Here is a 19,938-nt window from a genome sequence, read left to right as displayed (position 1 = left end):
GATTGCTTTAAAAGTAAAGGCACTCCAAGCAAATCGCTAGTGTACTGGTTTAGTCATGTAATATGGAAACGTTTGTCTTGAGTTTTGCAAACCATTATAACATCACTTCTGAATAAAATATGTCTAATCTAGATCTATTGATTTACAGAAAAAAGTGCAACAGCATCTCTTCAAATCAGCCAAGTAACATAATCAGACATTTTGTAGAAAAGGCACCATGCTAGTGTTTTTACACACACACACAAGCAACTGATCTCAGTCAAAATTCTGAGGCAATAGCGCCATCTAGTAGCATTACTTTGGCATTATCAACGGCACGCATTCATTCTTTCAGGTGCTTTTTTTTCAGGTGTTTTGTTGTCTTTGTGAGTATGTGAAGTACGTAATGTAGGGATGTTTCCCAGTATAATTACTAGAAAAAATTAAGAATAATTAGTTGACAGGACAAAACAGCGTGATACTGATTTCCTAAAAGTTCTTGAAACAAGTGATTAATATTGAGTAACTTACGTTTCAGGCTAAATGGCCCGGTTATTTCATGTTTCTTGCCCACCAACTAAAATAGTTCCTTCCCAGAATCCAAAAGCATCAAGCCTGTCACCACCAAAGACTGTAAAAATAAATCAATAAAAAAAAATAAAAAAATAAAAAAAACATCAAGCCTGTCACCACTTTTTTTTACAGTCAACGTTTTTTTACAAGTTTTTTTTACAATCAACGAGTAGATGAAAACCCGGTCTGGAGTAACGAGTAAAAGAAAGAGATTCCCTTCCGCCGCTCAAAGCGTTCTACAATCACTCCTCTCGAAATCCATTCCATGATTTCTATTTTAAGTCAAACGCCAGGTGGTTTTTTTTTTTTCGTGGTTTCATCGAGGAACGCAAGATATATTTTTTGGTTATCGTAAAATTAATTTCACTAAAAAGGGGCTGTTATTATCCTTTGAGATGGAATATATGAGACCAAAAAATCCTTACCAGTCAAACACATGATCTTAAGTGGCTTACTGCTTTTTACTGTATCAGATAAAATATTTCGACATATAAAATCACCACAAAGTGTTTATTCAAGGAGGAGATACAATTCAAACACACACAAACACCGATTGTTTTTTTCAATGGTTCAACAAAAAAATCCATGTAATTTGACATCAAATAGATTATTTACCCAATATGCTGCTAGCTATACAATATTTGTCTCTTTGTTATCTCGAATCAACATTTATTTGGATACACAGACAGTCCATTCAATTCATTCAAATGTACTATTGATGCACCATTACATCAAAACATCTTTATATATTTGTATGTATTAATACATTCAATTAATTCAAATTTAGCCAACTATTGATGCACTATTACATCAAAACACATCTTTATATTTTTAGTGCGATACTGGCACTAAATAATCATAATACAACCAGTCGTACTCAAGAAAATCTCATTCATATAGTCAAGATCTGTTTCAAAAGTAAAGTAATTATCACAGCACTCTTTGGATATGGTTTGAGGCAACATTTCATTCGATCTAAACATGTTTTACTGGACAAAAGGATTTACAGATAACATCAAACAGACTCGGATTGTACTATATTTTAATCCTTATATGGAAATTGATGTTAATGAATCATTGCAGAACATGTTTAACATTATGAATACAAATACTGAGATTTTTTATCTTGTTCCCAAATTTGTTAATGTAACAAACAGCTTATGTTGTTTCTCACAAGCACTTACATTTTTCTGGAAAAAAAGCAGTTAAAATCACTGTTGGAAAGTCAGTATATTCTGCAAAATTACTCTGAATCAAACATTTAAAGGATTTTAAAAATACCTGCTTGAGCAACTGTCAGTGTTGATTTAAAATAACTAGCATTTGAATCAATAAATCAATAATCAGTGTCTGATTTTAAATGTCAGATTCATTTTATTTTTTATTTTTTTTACTCTTAAAGTATATAAAAAAATAAAGATAAAGAGGCTCTATCATTAGAGGGAGTTGAAGTAAATATAATTCTTTGACACAATGAGTGTTTTTCTTTGATTTGTATGTACACGCACACAAACAAACAACATTTTTGTCATCCATCCCTCAAAATAACAGAGAGATTACATTTTAGATTTGACAAAATGAGAGCACAAATATTGGAGCAGCAAAATAACATACCTGCAGATCCCATAGGTATGATTGACATATCTGTAGGTATATATATACATATAAGAACCATAGTATTTAATTCAACATCCATCTGGAACATATTTCCCAAATCCCTTAAGTGCAAACAAAATCTCCCGGGCTCCATGTATCTCATGCAGAGTAAACTGATAATGGCTCTTTCAAAAAAATAGAGTGAGAAACCACATACTATATATAACCAGTAGATCTCTTACACATCAACTGATTCCGGGTTTACAAGACAGACCAGAACTTGACCGGGAGTCTATCTGAAGGCAGGGTGGACCTTTAAATGGTAATCCCAGGCTTGGATCAGAGACACAGGTGTAGTGAACGGTGAGAAGGCGGAGTGGTTGTAGGTCAGAGGTGTGGCGGGACGGTCTGAAGGGCGTCCTCGGCAGTGCGGTGCACATTAACATTCTAGGAAAATAACAGAAAATGACAGACTATTATATGATTGATTTTTCAAAATCTACCTGTTATCTTGAAACATGTAACTTAAGACCTTTTTTTCTTAACTGGTACTGGTAATCTTAAAAAAATAACGCATAATTGTTTCAGCATGTAATCACAGGGGTCAAGGGTCATGGGAGAAAAGATGGTGATATAAAATTGTATGAAACATTTGATATGATCAGCTTAATATCTCCATCCAGACACTGCCCTTTGACTTCAGGTCTAAGTCCACTGACACAAACCACATTGCTGCCTTTTATCACTGTAATATGGTATCTGCCATGTTCATGTTATCATTTTATGGTAGTTTATTTAGAAGAAATTTTGCAGTATATTGCAATTATGTGTCAGATGTTCTGTCTGTGTTCTTTAATGACAGACAGAATTGTGAGTGAATGTAAAGAGAGACAGGATTTCACTATTCAAATACATTTTATTAGCATCCCAAATAGACATTACAGTAGAGCTTTTTCCTCCTCCTCAGTAACCAGAAGAGGACAGTTTCACATCATGACATTCCTTAGTGTTTCAAATAATTGAAAAAATGACTATGAATTAGTACCTAAAATCTAAAATGTCTTTCTTCCAAGAGCACAATAAGGCTACAAAACTTCACAATTCTTATATACACAATACACATTCCTAAATTATGAAGTGACGAATAATTACTTAGACGACAATAATGTAAAATGAACCAGCTAAAACCCAACCTAATTTACAAATGCATTCATTTACGTGCACAATAAATAACATTCACATGCTACTGGAGTGACTGGTGTTCCCTCATAGCAGCGGTTACATTCATGTGCAGCAGGAACTGAACAACTTCAGTGTGCATTTATGATAAAGTGCAGCTTAGTATTAACACATCAATGAACAGAGGAACACAAACTGATTTAATTCATTTAAAAAACAAGTTAATTCTGTACACAATTATCTCAGAGTTCATCGCTTCCGAGTTGTAATTCAAAAGGCATTTATTGAGCTGTTTTTTAGGCAATGCAGTAGATGCATTTTAGAATGTCTACAATCCTTAAAAAAATGGGAATGGGGATGGGACAATGGTGTGTGAGGAACAAGGAACTGTCATTGATGATCTGGCACTGTTAACAAAGCCTCTTCCGCCTGCCGTGACACATCTACGTTCTGTTTGAAGCAAACACAGGGAATGACGTCACGTTAATAGATGAGGTGGGTGCGTGACGACGATGTAACAGAACCGTAAAGAAATTGCATCAGTCCACACACAAATCAAGAGGAAAACAAGACCAAAACAATGAGCTTTTGCTTATATGAAAAAACAGCCGGATAGAGTGTGGAAGCTCGTCTCCGCCATGAAATACAAAGATAAAAAAGGTAATTGCAACTTTTTCATCTCACAATTTGGACTTTTTTCCTCGCAATTGAAAGTTTATATCTCACAGTTCTGAGAAATAAGTCAGAATTGTGAGCTAATTGTGAAACAAGTGAGAAATGGGAGTTATAAAGTCCGAATTGCAAGATACAAACTCACAATTGCAAGATAGGGGAACAAAAATTTGAATTTTAATTAAAACAATTTTTTGTCGCAATTGACACAAAAAAAAGGGTCATAATTGCAGGATATAAACTACAAAATTCTGAGAAAAAAAAAGTCTTACAGAGTTATAAAGTCCGAATTGCAAGATATAAATTCACAATTGCATGGGGAAAAAATCAAAATTTTGAACTGACTCTTTTTTTTTTTTTTGGCGCAATTGCCAGTTTATATCTCACAATTCTGAGAAAAAAGTCAGTTTTGCAGATTGTAAACTAGCACATTTTGAGGAAAAAAGTCATAATTGCGAGATATAAACTCGCAACTATGAGAAAAAAGTCTGAATTGTGAAATAATTGCGGAAAAAAGTGAGACTTGCGAGTTATAAAGTTCGAAAGATATAAACTCACAATTCGGAGAAAAAAAGTCAGAATTGTGGGATATAAACTCACAACTATGAGAGAGAAAGAGAAAAAAAGTCAGAATTTTGAGTTTATATTTTGCAATTTCGACTTTTTTTTCTTAGAGATATAAACTCGGAATTGCAAGGAAAAAAATCTGAATTACCTTTTTGATTTTTTTATTCTGTGGCAGAAACAAACTTCCATAATAGAGAGAAGATGTGAACTCAAAAATTGTGATACGTTTCATAAACTGGCATGCTACAGTAAACCTAATAATGTGTTTCAACCTGGGTAAATTCATCAATGAGCCGAAGACCACATTTATCATGCAACGGCTGAGGCCCAGGAGACCACAAAGCTTAATCACTTTATTACACAGAAGATCTCTCAAGCATAACTACAGACTGACTGCACACTTTCCCTTAAGCCACAACAGATGGGGAAGCTTTTAACCACCTAAGTGACTGTATTTATGAGTCTTACCGTAGGTCTGTCTCTGTGTGTATTCACAGCCTCGACTTTCAAACAGACTGACTCCACCTTACAGCCTGAAGACACAGGAGGATTCACAATCAACACTTGAAAAGCATTATTTAAAGAATAATGTCCATGTTAGTTGAGAAAGATTTCCTGTCTTACCATAGGCCACTGGTGTTAACTTCAATACTGTGTGTAGAGGACATTTCAGATAAGGAAGTTCCTCTGCAGGAGACGAAAAACACAGCAAACAAGTAGACTTTAGATGACTTTTTACTCATCAGTGCAACTCTGTACAAGTGAACTGGGATTTAATAAGAGATAAGTGTATGTGTCTCTTCATGAGTGGTGTCATGGTGGTCATCACCTGCAGTCTTGTCCAGAAAGTAGGCCAGCAGACATCTCATGACGGCTTGATGACAGATGACCAGGACGTTTTCCTGCCGCTCTAACTCCATGATCACGGGTTCCAGACGCTGGACCAGGTCTTCATAGGACTGTGAGGAGAGAGCTGGATTAGAACATGGTTCTGCTTATGATGTAAAGATCACACACATGTAAACACATATGGCTGGATAAAATCAGTAGTTGACGTGAAACATCAAGTCTTGCGGTGTGACATGCTATACTCAACTAAGGTTATTAATATAATATAACATAATATAATATAATATAATATATACACATACATATATACATACACATATATATATATATATATATATATATATATATACACACACACACTCACCTAAAGGATTATTAGGAACACCATACTAATACTGTGTTTGACCCCCTTTCGCCTTCAGAACTGCCTTAATTCTACGTGGCATTGATTCAACAAGGTGCTGAAAGCATTCTTTAGAAATGTTGGCCCATATTGATAGGATAGCATCTTGCAGTTGATGGAGATTTGTGGGATGCACATCCAGGGCACGAAGCTTCCGTTCCACCACATCCCAAAGATGCTCTATTGGGTTGAGATCTGGTGACTGTGGGGGCCATTTTAGTACAGTGAACTCATTGTCATGTCCATCAGAAGTCAAGTAGCCATCAGAGGATGGGTACATGGTGGTCATAAAGGGATGGACATGGTCAGAAACAATGCTCAGGTAGGCCGTGGCATTTAAACGATGCCCAATTGGCACTAAGGGGCCTAAAGTGTGCCAAGAAAACATCCCCCACACCATTACACCACCACCACCAGCCTGCACAGTGGTAACAAGGCATGATGGATCCATGTTCTCATTCTGTTTACGCCAAATTCTGACTCTACCATCTGAATGTCTCAACAGAAATCGAGACTCATCAGACCAGGCAACATTTTTCCAGTCTTCAACTGTCCAATTTTGGTGAGCTCGTGCAAATTGTAGCCTCTTTTTCCTATTTGTAGTGGAGATGAGTGGTACCCGGTGGGGTCTTCTGCTGTTGTAGCCCATCCGCCTCAAGGTTGTGCGTGTTGTGGCTTCACAAATGCTTTGCTGCATACCTCGGTTGTAACGAGTGGTTATTTCAGTCAAAGTTGCTCTTCTATCAGCTTGAATCAGTCGGCCCATTCTCCTCTGACCTCTAGCATCAACAAGGCATTTTCGCCCACAGGACTGCCGCATACTGGATGTTTTTCCCTTTTCACACCATTCTTTGTAAACCCTAGAAATGGTTGTGCGTGAAAATCCCAGTAACTGAGCAGATTGTGAAATACTCAGACCGGCCCGTCTGGCACCAACAACCATGCCACGCTCAAAATTGCTTAAATCACCTTTCTTTCCCATTCTGACATTCAGTTTGGAGTTCAGGAGATTGTCTTGACCAGGACCACACCCCTAAATGCATTGAAGCAACTGCCATGTGATTGGTTGATTAGATAATTGCATTAATGAGAAATTAAACAGGTGTTCCTAATAATCCTTTAGGTGAGTGTATATATATATATATATATATATACATAATTATAAAATAGAAACAGTTAGAATTAAAATTGTAATATTAGATGAAACCCAAACTTATACATAATATATAATTATAAAATAGAAAATAAATAGAATACAAATAAAATAGAAATATTAGATGAAACACTTAAAATTATACATAATATATAATTATAAAAATAGAAATAAATAGAATAAAATAAAATAGAAATATTAGATGAAACACTTAAAAGCTTGAAATGATAATTCCTTGGCAACAAACTTAAAATAAATAAACAAATGGTACTAAAATTACTAAACCTAAAATGAAATAAAAAATAAATGAAAGCTAAACTGATTCACAGTTTTATATTCCAGTAAGGCTTGACACCACAGCTTCATTTGATGTGTTATTGGAACGTGTAGATGATATCAAGAGGTGGATGACAAATCATTTTCTGCAGTTGAATGAGGATAAAACAGAGGTTTTAATTCTGGGTTGTCCTGCAAATTCCTCTCCTGCTCTGAAAGCCCAGTTAGGTCCTCTTTCAACAAATGTGCGCAAACAAATCAAAAACCTTGGAGCGATCTTTGACTCTTCACTATTTTTTGATAAACAAATTAATGCTGTTATTAGAGGATCTATTGCAAAGTTGAAGAACCTTCTTTCAAGCAAAGATTTAGAAGTTGCGATTCATGCATTTGTAACATCACGATTAGATTATTGCAACTCTCTTTATTCAGGTCTCCCTCAATCTTCACTATCTCAATTGCAAGTTGTTCAGAATGCGGCTGCAAGACTTTTGACTGGGTCTGAAAAGAGGGATCATATTTCCCCTGTTTTAGCATCCCTTCACTGGCTTCCCATTAAATTCAGAGTTGATTTAAAGATCCTTATGTTTGTATATAAGGCGTTGTCTGGCCGTGCACCAAAGTACATTAGTGATCTTATTGTGCCATATTGTCCTGCTAGGGCACTTAGATCTTCCAATCACCTCCTCTTAAATGTGTCTCGGTGTCGCTACAAATCAAAGGGTGATCGGGCCTTTTCTGTGGCTGAGCCCAAGCTTTGGAATGGTCACCCTTATCATGTGAGGTCTGCTCCTTCATTGGACTTTTTAAAATCTACTCTTAAAACGCATTTTTATTCTTTAGCTTTTCGGAAACCTGTAATTATTGGTTTTCTTTTGCTTTTTGATAGTGTAGATATAGATCAATCTATATTGTGTTTAAATGTGCTTCATAAATAAATGTTGTTGTTGTTGTAAACCGAAATATAAAAATGACAAAAGCACTAATCTTAAAACATTAATCTTCTTAATATTCGTATTAATAATTATTATTAAATCCTAAACTAAAATTAAGATGAAAACGTAAAATATAAAAATAAAAGCTAATTCAAAAAATTATTTAAATATTATAGTACATAAATAATACTTAACACTAAATAACACTGATATATATATATATATTTATACTACAGGGCCGTTAAATGCTTGAATCTGATTGGTTAACGAACGTTCTAAGGTGTGCATTATTTTCAGGGAAACGCACGGCTAAAGTAGTTCCAGGCAGGTCTTGACCGCATTACAGTTCCATATCACTTCGCGTAGTTAACTGTAATAACGGAAAATAAGATACAATTCATAACAAGAGAAAGCATTTAGCCCCATGCGCTTGATCTGCAATTTTCAATGTCTAGCTTCACAATCAATAGAAACATGCAGTTTAATTTTAACGAATTGAATTAATAGATTAATAATATTGACGCACATGCTTTTCTGTCTCATTATTGCAACATCTCTCTCTAATAACTGCATTAATAACTGCATAATGAATGTAATTTGATACTTATGACTGATCATGCCCAAGCGCGTGTTCAGCGCGTTCAGTCTGTGTTCAAAGTCGGTGTTTAAAATCTGCTGCAGTCGATGAAACAGTCAGAGAATGTGTCAGCTAGTCGTGTGTCCCCAGCATTAGTCTGCTATCAGCGGCTCAAACCTCCGTTACTAACTCTGAAATGACGTTTTGGAATTAGCAACGGAGGCATGGGATTAGATGCGTAAGAAATTAGTCCTACATACAAGAGCGTTTTAATGACAAAAACTTAACAAACGTCTTGAAATACATAATCTGAACAATGTTTCGAGGTGTGGTAACTGTAGTATAAGCGGAATAACTGACTTCAGGCCGTTGAATTATTAGAAAAATAATGTGCATTATTTTTCTAATAATTCAACGGCCTGTCGTCAATTATTCCTTACATATATAAATATACACTTTTTTTTGAAAGATTCTATTATTATTTTTATTTTTATTCTTGAACATTTGAAAGAAAAAAACTGCATTGAGAGAAATGTTTTTAATAAAAAAAAACTACTTAAATATCGGATGTGATTTTCATTTAAACAATCTGATATACGATTCATCAAATCCAAAGATTAATCTTTCTATTAATCTACGCATTTTTCAATTGATGTCAGATGATTTTCACTAAACACTGATCATTAAATCCATTAAAACTCATTATATTAAATAGAGAGACCTATTATCAAACATGAATGTTTTGGTCCTGCACAGTAAGAGAGTTCCCAACAGTTCAAATCATACGTTCACAGAAACTGCTCTCATATCTAACAACAACTGACATGCGCAACTGAAACTCAATTGATATTAAACGATGTGCAGTCCTAATCCACACACCCTTAACCTTACAGCACACATAAACTTAAACATGTGACGAGGACCTTGCACCCAGTCTTTATCTAATATAGTGAGAACAGTGTGCTGCTTTAACACTCTCTGAGTAAACAGGTTTGAGATATTGATCTAAATGAGAACTGCTTGCTCTGAACAACAAACACACTCACAACCTGGCAGATGGGAAGCGTGTATGTGTGGGCGCTGGGTAATTGTGTCTGATGTGCTCAGTCAGAGTAATAACACATGAAATAATGTCAATTAGGGACTTTGGGAACAACTTCAATACAGCCTAAAAAACAGACTTGTTTACTCCATTTGGGAGGATTTGCCCATGAGTAATAGAGAGCCTAGCAACCAGCGACATTTATTTGATGAGTGTTTAGTGTGCTAAAGTGCGAGGAGAAGCTCTTTGTTGCCAAAGGGACATAAAAGAGCAATACAAACACTGAATGATAAAATATGAAAGCTATGATGATTAAAAGAAAACTGATTTCATGTAAACTGACCTCTCCTTTGGGATAGCGATAACGATATTTGTCCTGGTCCCGTAATGCAAACTCCAGAGGAAACTTCAGCTGGATCTCCTCATACATGAGCTCCTCGCAAACACCCTAAACACACACACACACAGGATGAACGGAGCCCATTAACACAATATCCCGAAAAAAAGGGCAGATTTTGTTTAACATTCATAAACAAGATACTTACGGCATCTATCTCATTGAGAGCTTTCCACTGTTCGTATGGCACACCCACAGCTTCTGCCGTCTGTATGGTCCTCTTCATCTGACTCGTCCACACCTTCAAATCACTGATATTCTGCGACTGGATAAACTGGCCCAAAGCGTCAGCAAACTGAGAGGGAATGAAAAAACAAAACAGGTTTTAATTGCTAACTAACACAGAAGCACAGAAACTTCAGTTGGACTGATAATTACTTGCATGTTATGGCTAACAACTGATAAATGTTCAAGCATCACATCCGCACATCACAGGCGTGCTTTATAGCTTGCATTGGCTTCCTGTTCAGTCGCCTGTTGTTTTTAAAACTCTCACACTAACATACAAAGCTAGGCATGGAATAGCCCCTTCTTATATCTGTGACTTAGTCACCCTGTACACGCCTTGCCGTTCTCTTCGTTCTGCTGATTCTCCTCCTCTTCAGGAGCCTCCTTGTAGATTAAAATGAATGGGGGAGAGAGCTTTCTCAAGTCGCTGCACCCAGGTTATGGAATGCACTTACTCTTCCTGTTAGAAATGCTCCCACATCAGCATATTTCAAGACCGTCAAGCCTCAAGCTATTTTTGTGCTTGTTAGTAAAGCTAAAAACGAAGACTCGATGTAAATAGGCCTTTACAGCTTACATGCTTTCCTCTTCCCGAAAGGCCTGAATCTCCTCCGATACGACCTTTGACGTTCAGATCACTCTCTCCATGCCGGCACAAGTAGATGGAGCGGGGTGTGATGTGGATGTTCATGAGGTAGTAAACGATTCGGCTCTGTATGTGGTCCTGAACCCGGTTTACTAGGTACCGCCTTCCCACATCGATGATCTTTATGAACGAAAGGTCCCTGAACACACCAACAACAACAACAAAAAAGAGGTTAAATTCATGGATTCAAGATAGATTGGATTCAATTCAACAGCACCAAAATGGCATTTACCGGTCCAGTTCCTCATCCAGTGGCTGATAGGAGTTTTCATAACACTTTATCCTCTTCATAAAGTCTGCTACGGCCTCTTCTGTGTTACAGTGCGTGTAGTCTGGGCTGCCCAACTTCACTTGCTGAAAACCAAAACCACAAATTTAGACCCAAAACAGTCAAAACAAGGTGAGTTAAAGATACTTGAAAGCATTTCTGAGACTTACCACAATGTTCTCTGCAATAACGTCAGGGTCTTCACACACAGATTCTACAAAGAAAACCTGTGATGTGAAAAGAGTGTTTTAAAACAGCTGAAGAGAGAAACACATGAGATAAACATCGTAGAGGAATTATCCCATTTCCAGCACCTTGAAACCATTCTGCTCTGCAAATCTGATGATCGTCTCTCTCCTTTCTCTTGTTGTGTTTGTGGCATCAAAAACCTGAAGATTGTAAAGCAAAAAAGGGTAAATGCATAAAACAAAAACAAAGAAATGAAGATCAAAATGTCCAGAGGTTAAATCGGAGCTAAAGAGAGACAATAGTTCTGTCCCAAAATGACACACTATTCACTATGCACTTATTCACTATGTACTCAACCGTGTAGTGTATGAATTTTATATGGTTATTTTGTGTGTACCGCTACATAATTAAAGCTGCGACAGTTGAGTGCATGAAGTGTCCAACATTCCACACTTTTTAGGTTAATAAAGTGAATCATCCAGGTGTTTAAACTGCAGTGAATAAGGTCTATTTACACTACAAAACAGAATAGAATAGTGCATAAGTGCACATATTGGGACGCACCTAATATACTAGGCTACGTCCATATTAATCTGGATACATGCCATTTGAAAGTGGTGTTTTCATCATCATCATCATCTCAACTTTTCTGTCATCTTTGCAGGAATATAATATTAAGATTGTACAAAGTAACATGTATCTTAAGCAACACTGTGAAAGTGAACCGCACATAGCAAGCACAGCACATAGATATCTATAGGTACAATTTGCATTACATGACTAAACATGCATCATGGTTTTGAAATACCTCTGTTTTCATAGTTCACACAACAACATCAAAACTGTGTTTTCAAATTGATCAACTTGGGAAAGCGTCTTCAAAAAGCTCAGTTCTCACAGGATAAAACCGCCGTCTTAAGGCCCGTTCATACAAAGGACGGTAACTTTAACGATAACAAAAAATATATAGTTCTACAAATCGTTCTAAATATAAAAGAATAGCAGAGTGTATAACGATAATGGCACAAAGCAACTATATCATTGGAATCACTTTCAGAACGATTTTTTTGATTTGTATAGTTATCTTAGTGTGGATGAAGGCCTAAACTTACAGAAAAAGATGCGTGTTCAAATGTATACGGATTAATGTTAACTTAGCCTAGATAACTTATACTTGAGCACAGTATTTGTATAAAATTCTCTGTTAAATTCAATGTGTTCAAATAACGTTTGCCTTACCGCCACCTGGCCGCCTTCATCTGTGAGGAACTGCCGTACGTCATTGAGAGCTGCCAGAGCACACTGCCTAAAAGAGACAAGAAATCACATGAACTTCTAAATACTCTTAGCATTTTAAAACCTGTGGTTTTATTTCATATTTTAAATGGCCATCATTGATAAAAATATATGTCTTACTTCCTGATTTTAAGCCCCTCTTCATTATCTGGCCTGAAGAACTCAAAGGATTTGTATATCTTCACACATTCACGTCTGTACTGCCCAACGTTAAACTCTGCGGAAGTAAAAAACAAGACAAACCAATTTCAGGATCAGCCACTGATGATATTCAACACATCTGGAACAAAAAAAACGCTTGGCCAGCATTTAAACAGCTGTCACAAATCTTCATTTTATATATGAGAGTCACACTGCATGTGCTTTGTACCTTTTGTCGGAACATCAATCCAGTTGAGGTAGCGTGTCAGTTTCTTGGAGATGTAGGTCTTTCCTCTGGCCGGTAGACCCACGGTTACTATAAGTGTGGGGCAGTTGGTCATGCATACTGGAAGAAAAAAGAAAAGCAGCTCATAAACACATAGGAAATATGTTTGACAATAATACTGTCCACATATACTACAGGTGAACTGTCCATCGTCACACCAAGTGGTGTAAAGAACAGAAATCTTTTAATCTATGTGCAGTTTAGCTGACCTTTTTATTGCATTAATAAAATCCGAGTTGTTATTGTAGAGCATAAGTCATTTTGGTATCTCCACATCAAATTGCATAATATCATATCGATGTCCACATAGTCCTGCAAATTGCTGCAATCTAAAATGTGTGAAAATGATTGTTCTTGGTCTGTACATTTTAAATGATCTAGTATTTTAAGATATACAGCAATGTTAATATTAGTATAGCTTTTGAGAGGTGAAACAATTCTTTTACAAGAGCAATATTTAGCCGTTTAAATATTTTAGAGCAGAGCATAACTGATCATTTGTTTTACCTTTATTAGAGATTTCCATGACTTTTAAGATTTTTTTAATTTCCATGACTTTTAAGATTTTTTTAATTTCCATGACTTTCCATGGCATAGAAAACATAATTTTTAAATGCCCTAATATTTCCAGGTTTTTACCGTGGGAACGCTGAGCATATGTGAAATAACTTAATTTGTATATAATTATTATAATTATTATGCTATTATTTTTATTATTACTATATATTTATCGTTTATTTGAAAATGCATTTACTAGTACGCAACTACGGAATATTATGCAACAATCTGCATTGTTATAATGAGCGTTATATACAAATATACCTAAATAACGCATAATCATTCATTTCAATACATGTAATCTTCTTATTCGCAATTAATGTTTAATTTTAAAAATGCAAATCACACAAAAAGCCTCTAGATTTGTTTCTGACATTGTTAAATTGTATCACCATTGAAGTATTGCATCAGAAAGCCCCTTTAACCCTCATCCGACTCCAGCATCAGTGTCCGGCTCTCATCCTTTCATCCATACTTACCCTTTCTTTGACTAATGTGTCTCTCTGGAAGGCCGTTTTTGGAGGATGGCACCCATATTTTCTTTAAAGGATTCTGTGTGAGCTCTCGGGTTAGACTATTACCGCATTGCTCCGTGTTGTTCTCTATTACACTCATTATATTCGTCGTCTCAACACACGAGCGTCCATTACCGTCAGTGCGCACTAAAGACAGCGGGGAAGAATGTCATGAGAGTGGTAAAGAACGGCCCCACCGTAACGGCACGAAGAGATGCGCAAACTTCGACACTTTACCGTAATGCCAGGTGTACATTTTTAACATAGGACAGATACAATGTTTCCTAAAATATTAGGTTTACTGGCTTTATATTCTATCCTATCCTATATTCTTCAACTCAACTGTTATAAAAGTTCGTCGGTCGGTGTTAATGATTATTCTGTCCATTCTGTTGAACAGACGTCGCGGTCACGTGGTATCAGTTACTTTTCTCAGCGCTGTCGTGGATAGACTAGTCATCAGTCGTTTGTGGTTTGTGGTTTGTGGTTACTGGGCATTTCTGCAGCGTTTCCCTTTGTTTGTAAAGCCCCTTTCACACAGGTCGAAATAAGTGTTGTGCCAAATTATTACCACCCTAGCATTGGTAGGTTTAGGATTAACGTTAGTTGTGGGGGAGAGGTTAGGATTAGGCAGTCAGGTACTGACTTCAACGAGAGGGTAATAATGATCAACGCGCTGTGTGAAAGGGGCTTTAAGATACAATTATTTTGGATTCTCCTGTAAAAAAAAAAAAAAAAAATCGCCATTTTGATTATTATTTTTTAGTTCTAACAGCAACTTTTGGATTATAATGGTATTTTTAACCCAGTAAAGCCTGACATGAAATAACAGTAAGAGGAAAGTATATACTTTTAAATGGATCAGTTTTTTTCACTCTATATCTCCCAATAATGTGTCTTCTAAGATGATATGTAAATGCTTCGTTTTATGATCAAAGCACTGTAGTTTTAATTGTGGGGGGCAAAACATAATGCAATCCAAAAAGTTAGAGATTAAAAGCCTGTTGTATCATCTTTGATATATTTTAACATGATTTTCCAAAAAACTATGCATGAATAATCACGTAAACGGAAGTAGCTTCAGACCAGTAAACGTTCATCTTGTAAAAAATAACTTTTATATTGTTATTAATATTTAATGTTTGCTAATAATTAACAATTTCATAACAAAAAGGCATGCAAACCACAACCTGAAGAGGGACGTTTACAGGATTACACTAAAAGGCATTTTACTTGCTAAAAAAAAAAAGGATAAACTATCAATCTGATGACAGAAGACATAGTAAAAACATTTTTAAGCAAAGTTTTGATCATGTTGATAATCTGAGGCCTTAGAAATTAGCATATCGAACATGACACCGTAGGCTTTTTCATTTGCTAATCCGAGCACCATGTGATACTGGACATTTTAATTATTTGAATAGACTTTTTTATTATTTGAATGTTTTAGTGTTATTTTGGAACTATTAAAAAAATTAATATACATGTTTGAGACTTAAATTCCTAAATTAAATTAAATGCACACACACACACACACACACACACACACACACACACACACACACACACACACACACACACACACACACACACACAAAACAGTACTGGTTTACACTAATCATGGACATTTTCAATGGCCTTTGCAGTGTGTTGGCAAGTTGTTACATGGATCAAGACTAGTAACACAACTGGTAAAATCGGACTATCTCGTAAAACCTGTTGCCCCAGGGACATTAGGATATAAAGACGATGCTTGTATTAAACACATTTGCAAAATAATGTAAATTAGGTCAAAGTTCACCATCAAAATTAGCAGTGTGAAAGATCATAGACTCAGCTTAAACCTAAAACATCAAATCTCTACCCTCCAAAAACTGCAGCCAATTACAATGATATATATTTTAAGGCTAAAAAAAAAATTTAAGAACCTTCTTTTTCTTACATTTTGGAAGTTAAAGTAAAGTCAAAGTCATGATACTACACACAAATTATCCACTAGATGGCAAGAAAGAGACATGTTGGCAACGCGCCCTATGGATTGTGGGCAGGGGATTTGACTTCAGCTGTGAGCATAGCTTGATAATAACAGTGATTTGTGAGAAATATCATGTATTTATATCAGTGCACAATGTCTTGGCACTGAAATGTGTTAACAGATCATCTAAGGTAGAAAAACAATAAGGCTACACAATGTTAGATTGCTTTTTTTCAGCAAACACATCAACAGATCAGCTTAAGTTAAAGGACAGTTTCATATTAGTAACAGCCTTTTCTCTTGGTACCGTAAACATTTTCTTTAAAAAATGGGGAAAAAAACATTCATCACTTGCAACAGATCCTTCAACTGAAACTAAGCTGTTCTGGATAAGGAACTAGTAAACCACAAAATAGCTACAATCATACATTCATTTCACTCCCAATTCTAGATTTCATTACACAATAGAGTATATTGTCAAACTATGAATCATATTTTGCAGGTAGTAAATCAGCATTCAGATTTCCAGGGAAAACTCGACCTGGTGGGTCGAGGAAAAGTGGGTGTGGAATATGTTAAAGTCATTCTGCAAACAACAAATCATAATCTCTCAAATCATATCTACCAAAAACAGCTTATCTTGTCTCCTACTGGTGGTAACATATGCTAAACTGTCATAGCTTGAAATCTCTGCTTTGTGATTCCATTGGCTTTAGTTCTTATGTGTACTAGTTTGGAATCTGACTGTCTTTCCCATCGCAATGAATTCAGTGATACTTCATGGATACTTTAGGGATACAAACCATTTAATTACCAGCCCAAATTGCTATGCATTACTGCATACCAAGCTCCTAATTTTCTTGTCATTTGAACAAATCTTGGAAGAAATGCAACAGTAGCTGTGTTCGTTATAATATTTTTCATTTGCTGATAACCTTAATTATAAAACCCTGCTGACTTTTGTCTTCTCTCTAGGTCATAGTATTGTATTTTTACAACTGGACAAGCTGCAGTTTACCTCCATGTCAGTTATCTAGCAAATATGGCCATGATTTGACCTCAACTCATCCACACTCCTGCACAGCATGAATGACATGCCCAACACAAACACTACTGAGAAATTACACAAAACGCTTCACAGCCCAAATGAAATCGATCTTTAGTGCACATAAAACCTCAATGCATTTCAATGCATGCAGCCCATGACCTGAACACTATGTGCTTATCTTCATTCATTCAATGCATTGCACAGAACACAGCGTCAGTTTATTTTTAGACCACATGCATGGTTTACAGCAATGTATAGCCATAGGTTATGTGAGTATATTATTAACAGGCCATATATATATAATCATGCTCAAATAAACAGCTCGTGGACTGTTGAGTCCACCACACACGCGCCTACGTGACAGAGTCTTGTTTACTTCTTCCTCATCGCGTACACAATACCAGCTGCTTCCGCCAGAGAACAGCCATAACCTCATGTTCCTTACCCCTCTTATCCAGAATCTGCGTGTTTTTGGACCGGCTGGCACCCCTCATTGTCCGCGTTTTGTGTGTTAGTGCTTTATTTTGATGCTCGAGCCTTGAGGTATAAAGGAGAAGTATGTGAAAACACGAGCGCACACGCCCACTGATTGACAGGTGGCTCAGCCAATCGCTGCGAGGCAGAGGCGAGCGGACACACCCACCCGTCATTAGAAAGAATCAGGGGAAAGTTTGTGTTGATACTGTTGCGCAGTGTTATGCAATGTTTTATATATTACACGAGAGTGCATTCAGTACTTTGTTTTCATTTAAAGAAAAGGGACAGGATTTTTTAACACGCCCAAAAACAATTTAATTTTATATGACAGGTTTGTTTGTTTTTTGTTTTTCTATCTATCTATCTATCTATCTATCTATCTATCTATCTATCTATCCATCTATCTATCTATATATCTATCTATCTATCTATCTATCTATTTATTTAATAGCACATATACCAAAACATCTTATACAATTCAAGATATTCAAGAAAATATATTTTAGTAATTATATTACAGGATGGATGGATAGATGTATAGATAGATCACAAGGAATTAAACCATTGTGGAGAATCAATTAAAATCTAATTCAACAAGGCCTACATATGCCTACTAATATAGGAGAGGTGTTTTAATCACTCGCTGTCTCTCAGGAAATGTCTCGGCTATATTAGGAACATCTTGACCTGCTGGACGCTGAAGTGATTCTGCATTCAAAAACATTTTTAGCCTGTACAGCTGGAACATGTCAGTCACGTCCCAACACATACCATGACGCCACAGTTAAAAGAGATAGAGCTGTGTGGACACAGGCCAAGTCAGGAGACAGGTCACACAGGTCTGTGCTTTGGTGATAACAACTATTCACATGGTAAATATCAATAAATAAACAAAGTTGAAATGGTTTGAGCTTGTCTTGACTAAAAAAGGCAAAAGTGTGACAGTAGTTATATGTCTACGTTCAGACTGGAACAAAGCAGGGCATAAAATTGTGATGAGGGCATGAAATTAAGAAGGGTCCCGGAACAAGATGTAAATGTGATCTGATGCAAGCAAACACACACACACGCACACACGTCAATAAGCTTGTGATCTTTCTATCAGAAAGTGTAATATTTTTCGAATAGCACAAAATGTTAAAAACGTGGGTGGTCTGAAAATATATTTACTGTGTCACAAATGGAAAAAAGGAGTATAACATAAATAAACAAGACAGTAGGGAAGGCTGAAAATAAATACACAACTTGTGACAACAGATCGTGACCTTTACACGTCTGTCCGGAACATTCTTTATAAAGGCCATAGTGATCAGTGACCCTGCCTCAAGCCTTACCCCCCATTCCTGGCTCTCACGGCACAGACGGGCTCTTGAGAAAGACACTCTCACCTCACTGCTTTGTTCTGTATGTCAAATACAGTCTGTTCATTCCATAATATAGAAATGAGATACAGTCAGTAAACTGAAAGAACGTACTGTACCTCTCATGTAAACACATTGATCTGAATATCACATTGTTAATGGGTGTTTTTAATGGAAAACAAAGAGATTGAGGTTTGGGGTAATAACAGTTTGATTATATTGGTAAGTTTTATTTATGCAAATAGATTTGTTTTAATTGTTTCAATTTTGGCATTTCAGTTTTTTAAATTAAATCCTTAAAGCAACTGAGTGCCTTAAAACTCTTTGTTTTAATTAGCTTTTTATATTTTGTTATTAAGTAATATAGCATTTTGTCATTGTTCTATGTAATTATTGTGTGTGTGTGTGTGTGTGTGTGTGTATGTGTGTGTGTGTGTGTGTGTGTGTGTGTGTGTGTGTGTGTGTGTGTGTGTGTGTGTGTGTGTGTGTGTGTGTGTGTTTTATTATATTTACTATTATAAACATATAATATAATAATATAAGTACAATAAAATAATAGTAAAATGTATTTTAAAAAGCTAATAAAATAAGTACTAAATACTAAACAGTACAAAACCAACTAAAAATAATACATCAAAATAATAAAAACTAAACTACTAAAACTACTAAAAATTACTAAAACTTTTATTAAAATTAAAGTAAAAACAGAAAAATTAAATAAAATCCATTTCTAAATATAATATAACATAATA

General features: G+C 35.8%; 1 protein-coding gene across 4 annotated transcripts; it reads right to left on the bottom strand.

The window, feature by feature from the left end:
* Window positions 1-1,043: 1,043 nt before the first annotated feature.
* Window positions 1,044-17,948, bottom strand: pfkfb4a (6-phosphofructo-2-kinase/fructose-2,6-biphosphatase 4a). 4 transcript variants are annotated; one of them, XM_082155483.1, is made up of 14 exons: window positions 17,794-17,948; window positions 13,196-13,312; window positions 12,946-13,042; window positions 12,769-12,835; window positions 11,655-11,729; window positions 11,511-11,567; window positions 11,305-11,426; window positions 11,004-11,211; window positions 10,347-10,493; window positions 10,145-10,249; window positions 5,396-5,525; window positions 5,191-5,253; window positions 5,035-5,099; window positions 1,044-2,595 (listed from the first exon to the last, which is right to left on the bottom strand). In XM_082155483.1, the coding sequence occupies exons 1-14, from the start codon at window positions 17,840-17,842 to the stop codon at window positions 2,536-2,538; spliced, it is 1,362 nt and encodes a 453-aa protein (XP_082011609.1). In that variant the 5' UTR covers window positions 17,843-17,948; the 3' UTR covers window positions 1,044-2,535. The 4 variants fall into 4 exon arrangements, with proteins under 4 accessions (XP_082011609.1, XP_082011611.1, XP_082011608.1 ...); XM_082155485.1 differs by lacking the exon at window positions 17,794-17,948 and adding an exon at window positions 14,290-14,835; XM_082155482.1 differs by lacking the exon at window positions 1,044-2,595 and adding an exon at window positions 3,045-3,777.
* Between the last annotated feature and the right edge of the window lie 1,990 nt (window positions 17,949-19,938).

This window comes from Leuciscus leuciscus, assembly GCF_965113295.1.
Source record: "Leuciscus leuciscus genome assembly, chromosome: 23".
Lineage (NCBI taxonomy): Eukaryota > Metazoa > Chordata > Actinopteri > Cypriniformes > Leuciscidae > Leuciscus > Leuciscus leuciscus.
Note: the sequence above shows the minus strand (reverse complement) of the source record. Positions and strands in the feature narration are given on the sequence as shown.

What these genes read in the sequence shown, in the direction of transcription:
- pfkfb4a (XM_082155485.1), bottom strand. Translation starts at nt 14,425, where the DNA reads ATGAGTGTAATAGAGAACAACACGGAGCAATGCGGTAATAGTCTAACC. An exon ending in GATTGATGTTCCGACAAAAG is followed by an intron (nt 13,043 to 13,195) that starts GTACAAAGCACA and finishes TTACTTCCGCAG; the next exon opens with AGTTTAACGTTGGGCAGTAC. An exon ending in ATCGCTATCCCAAAGGAGAG is followed by an intron (nt 5,526 to 10,144) that starts GTCAGTTTACAT and finishes CTCTCCTCACAG; the next exon opens with TCCTATGAAGACCTGGTCCA.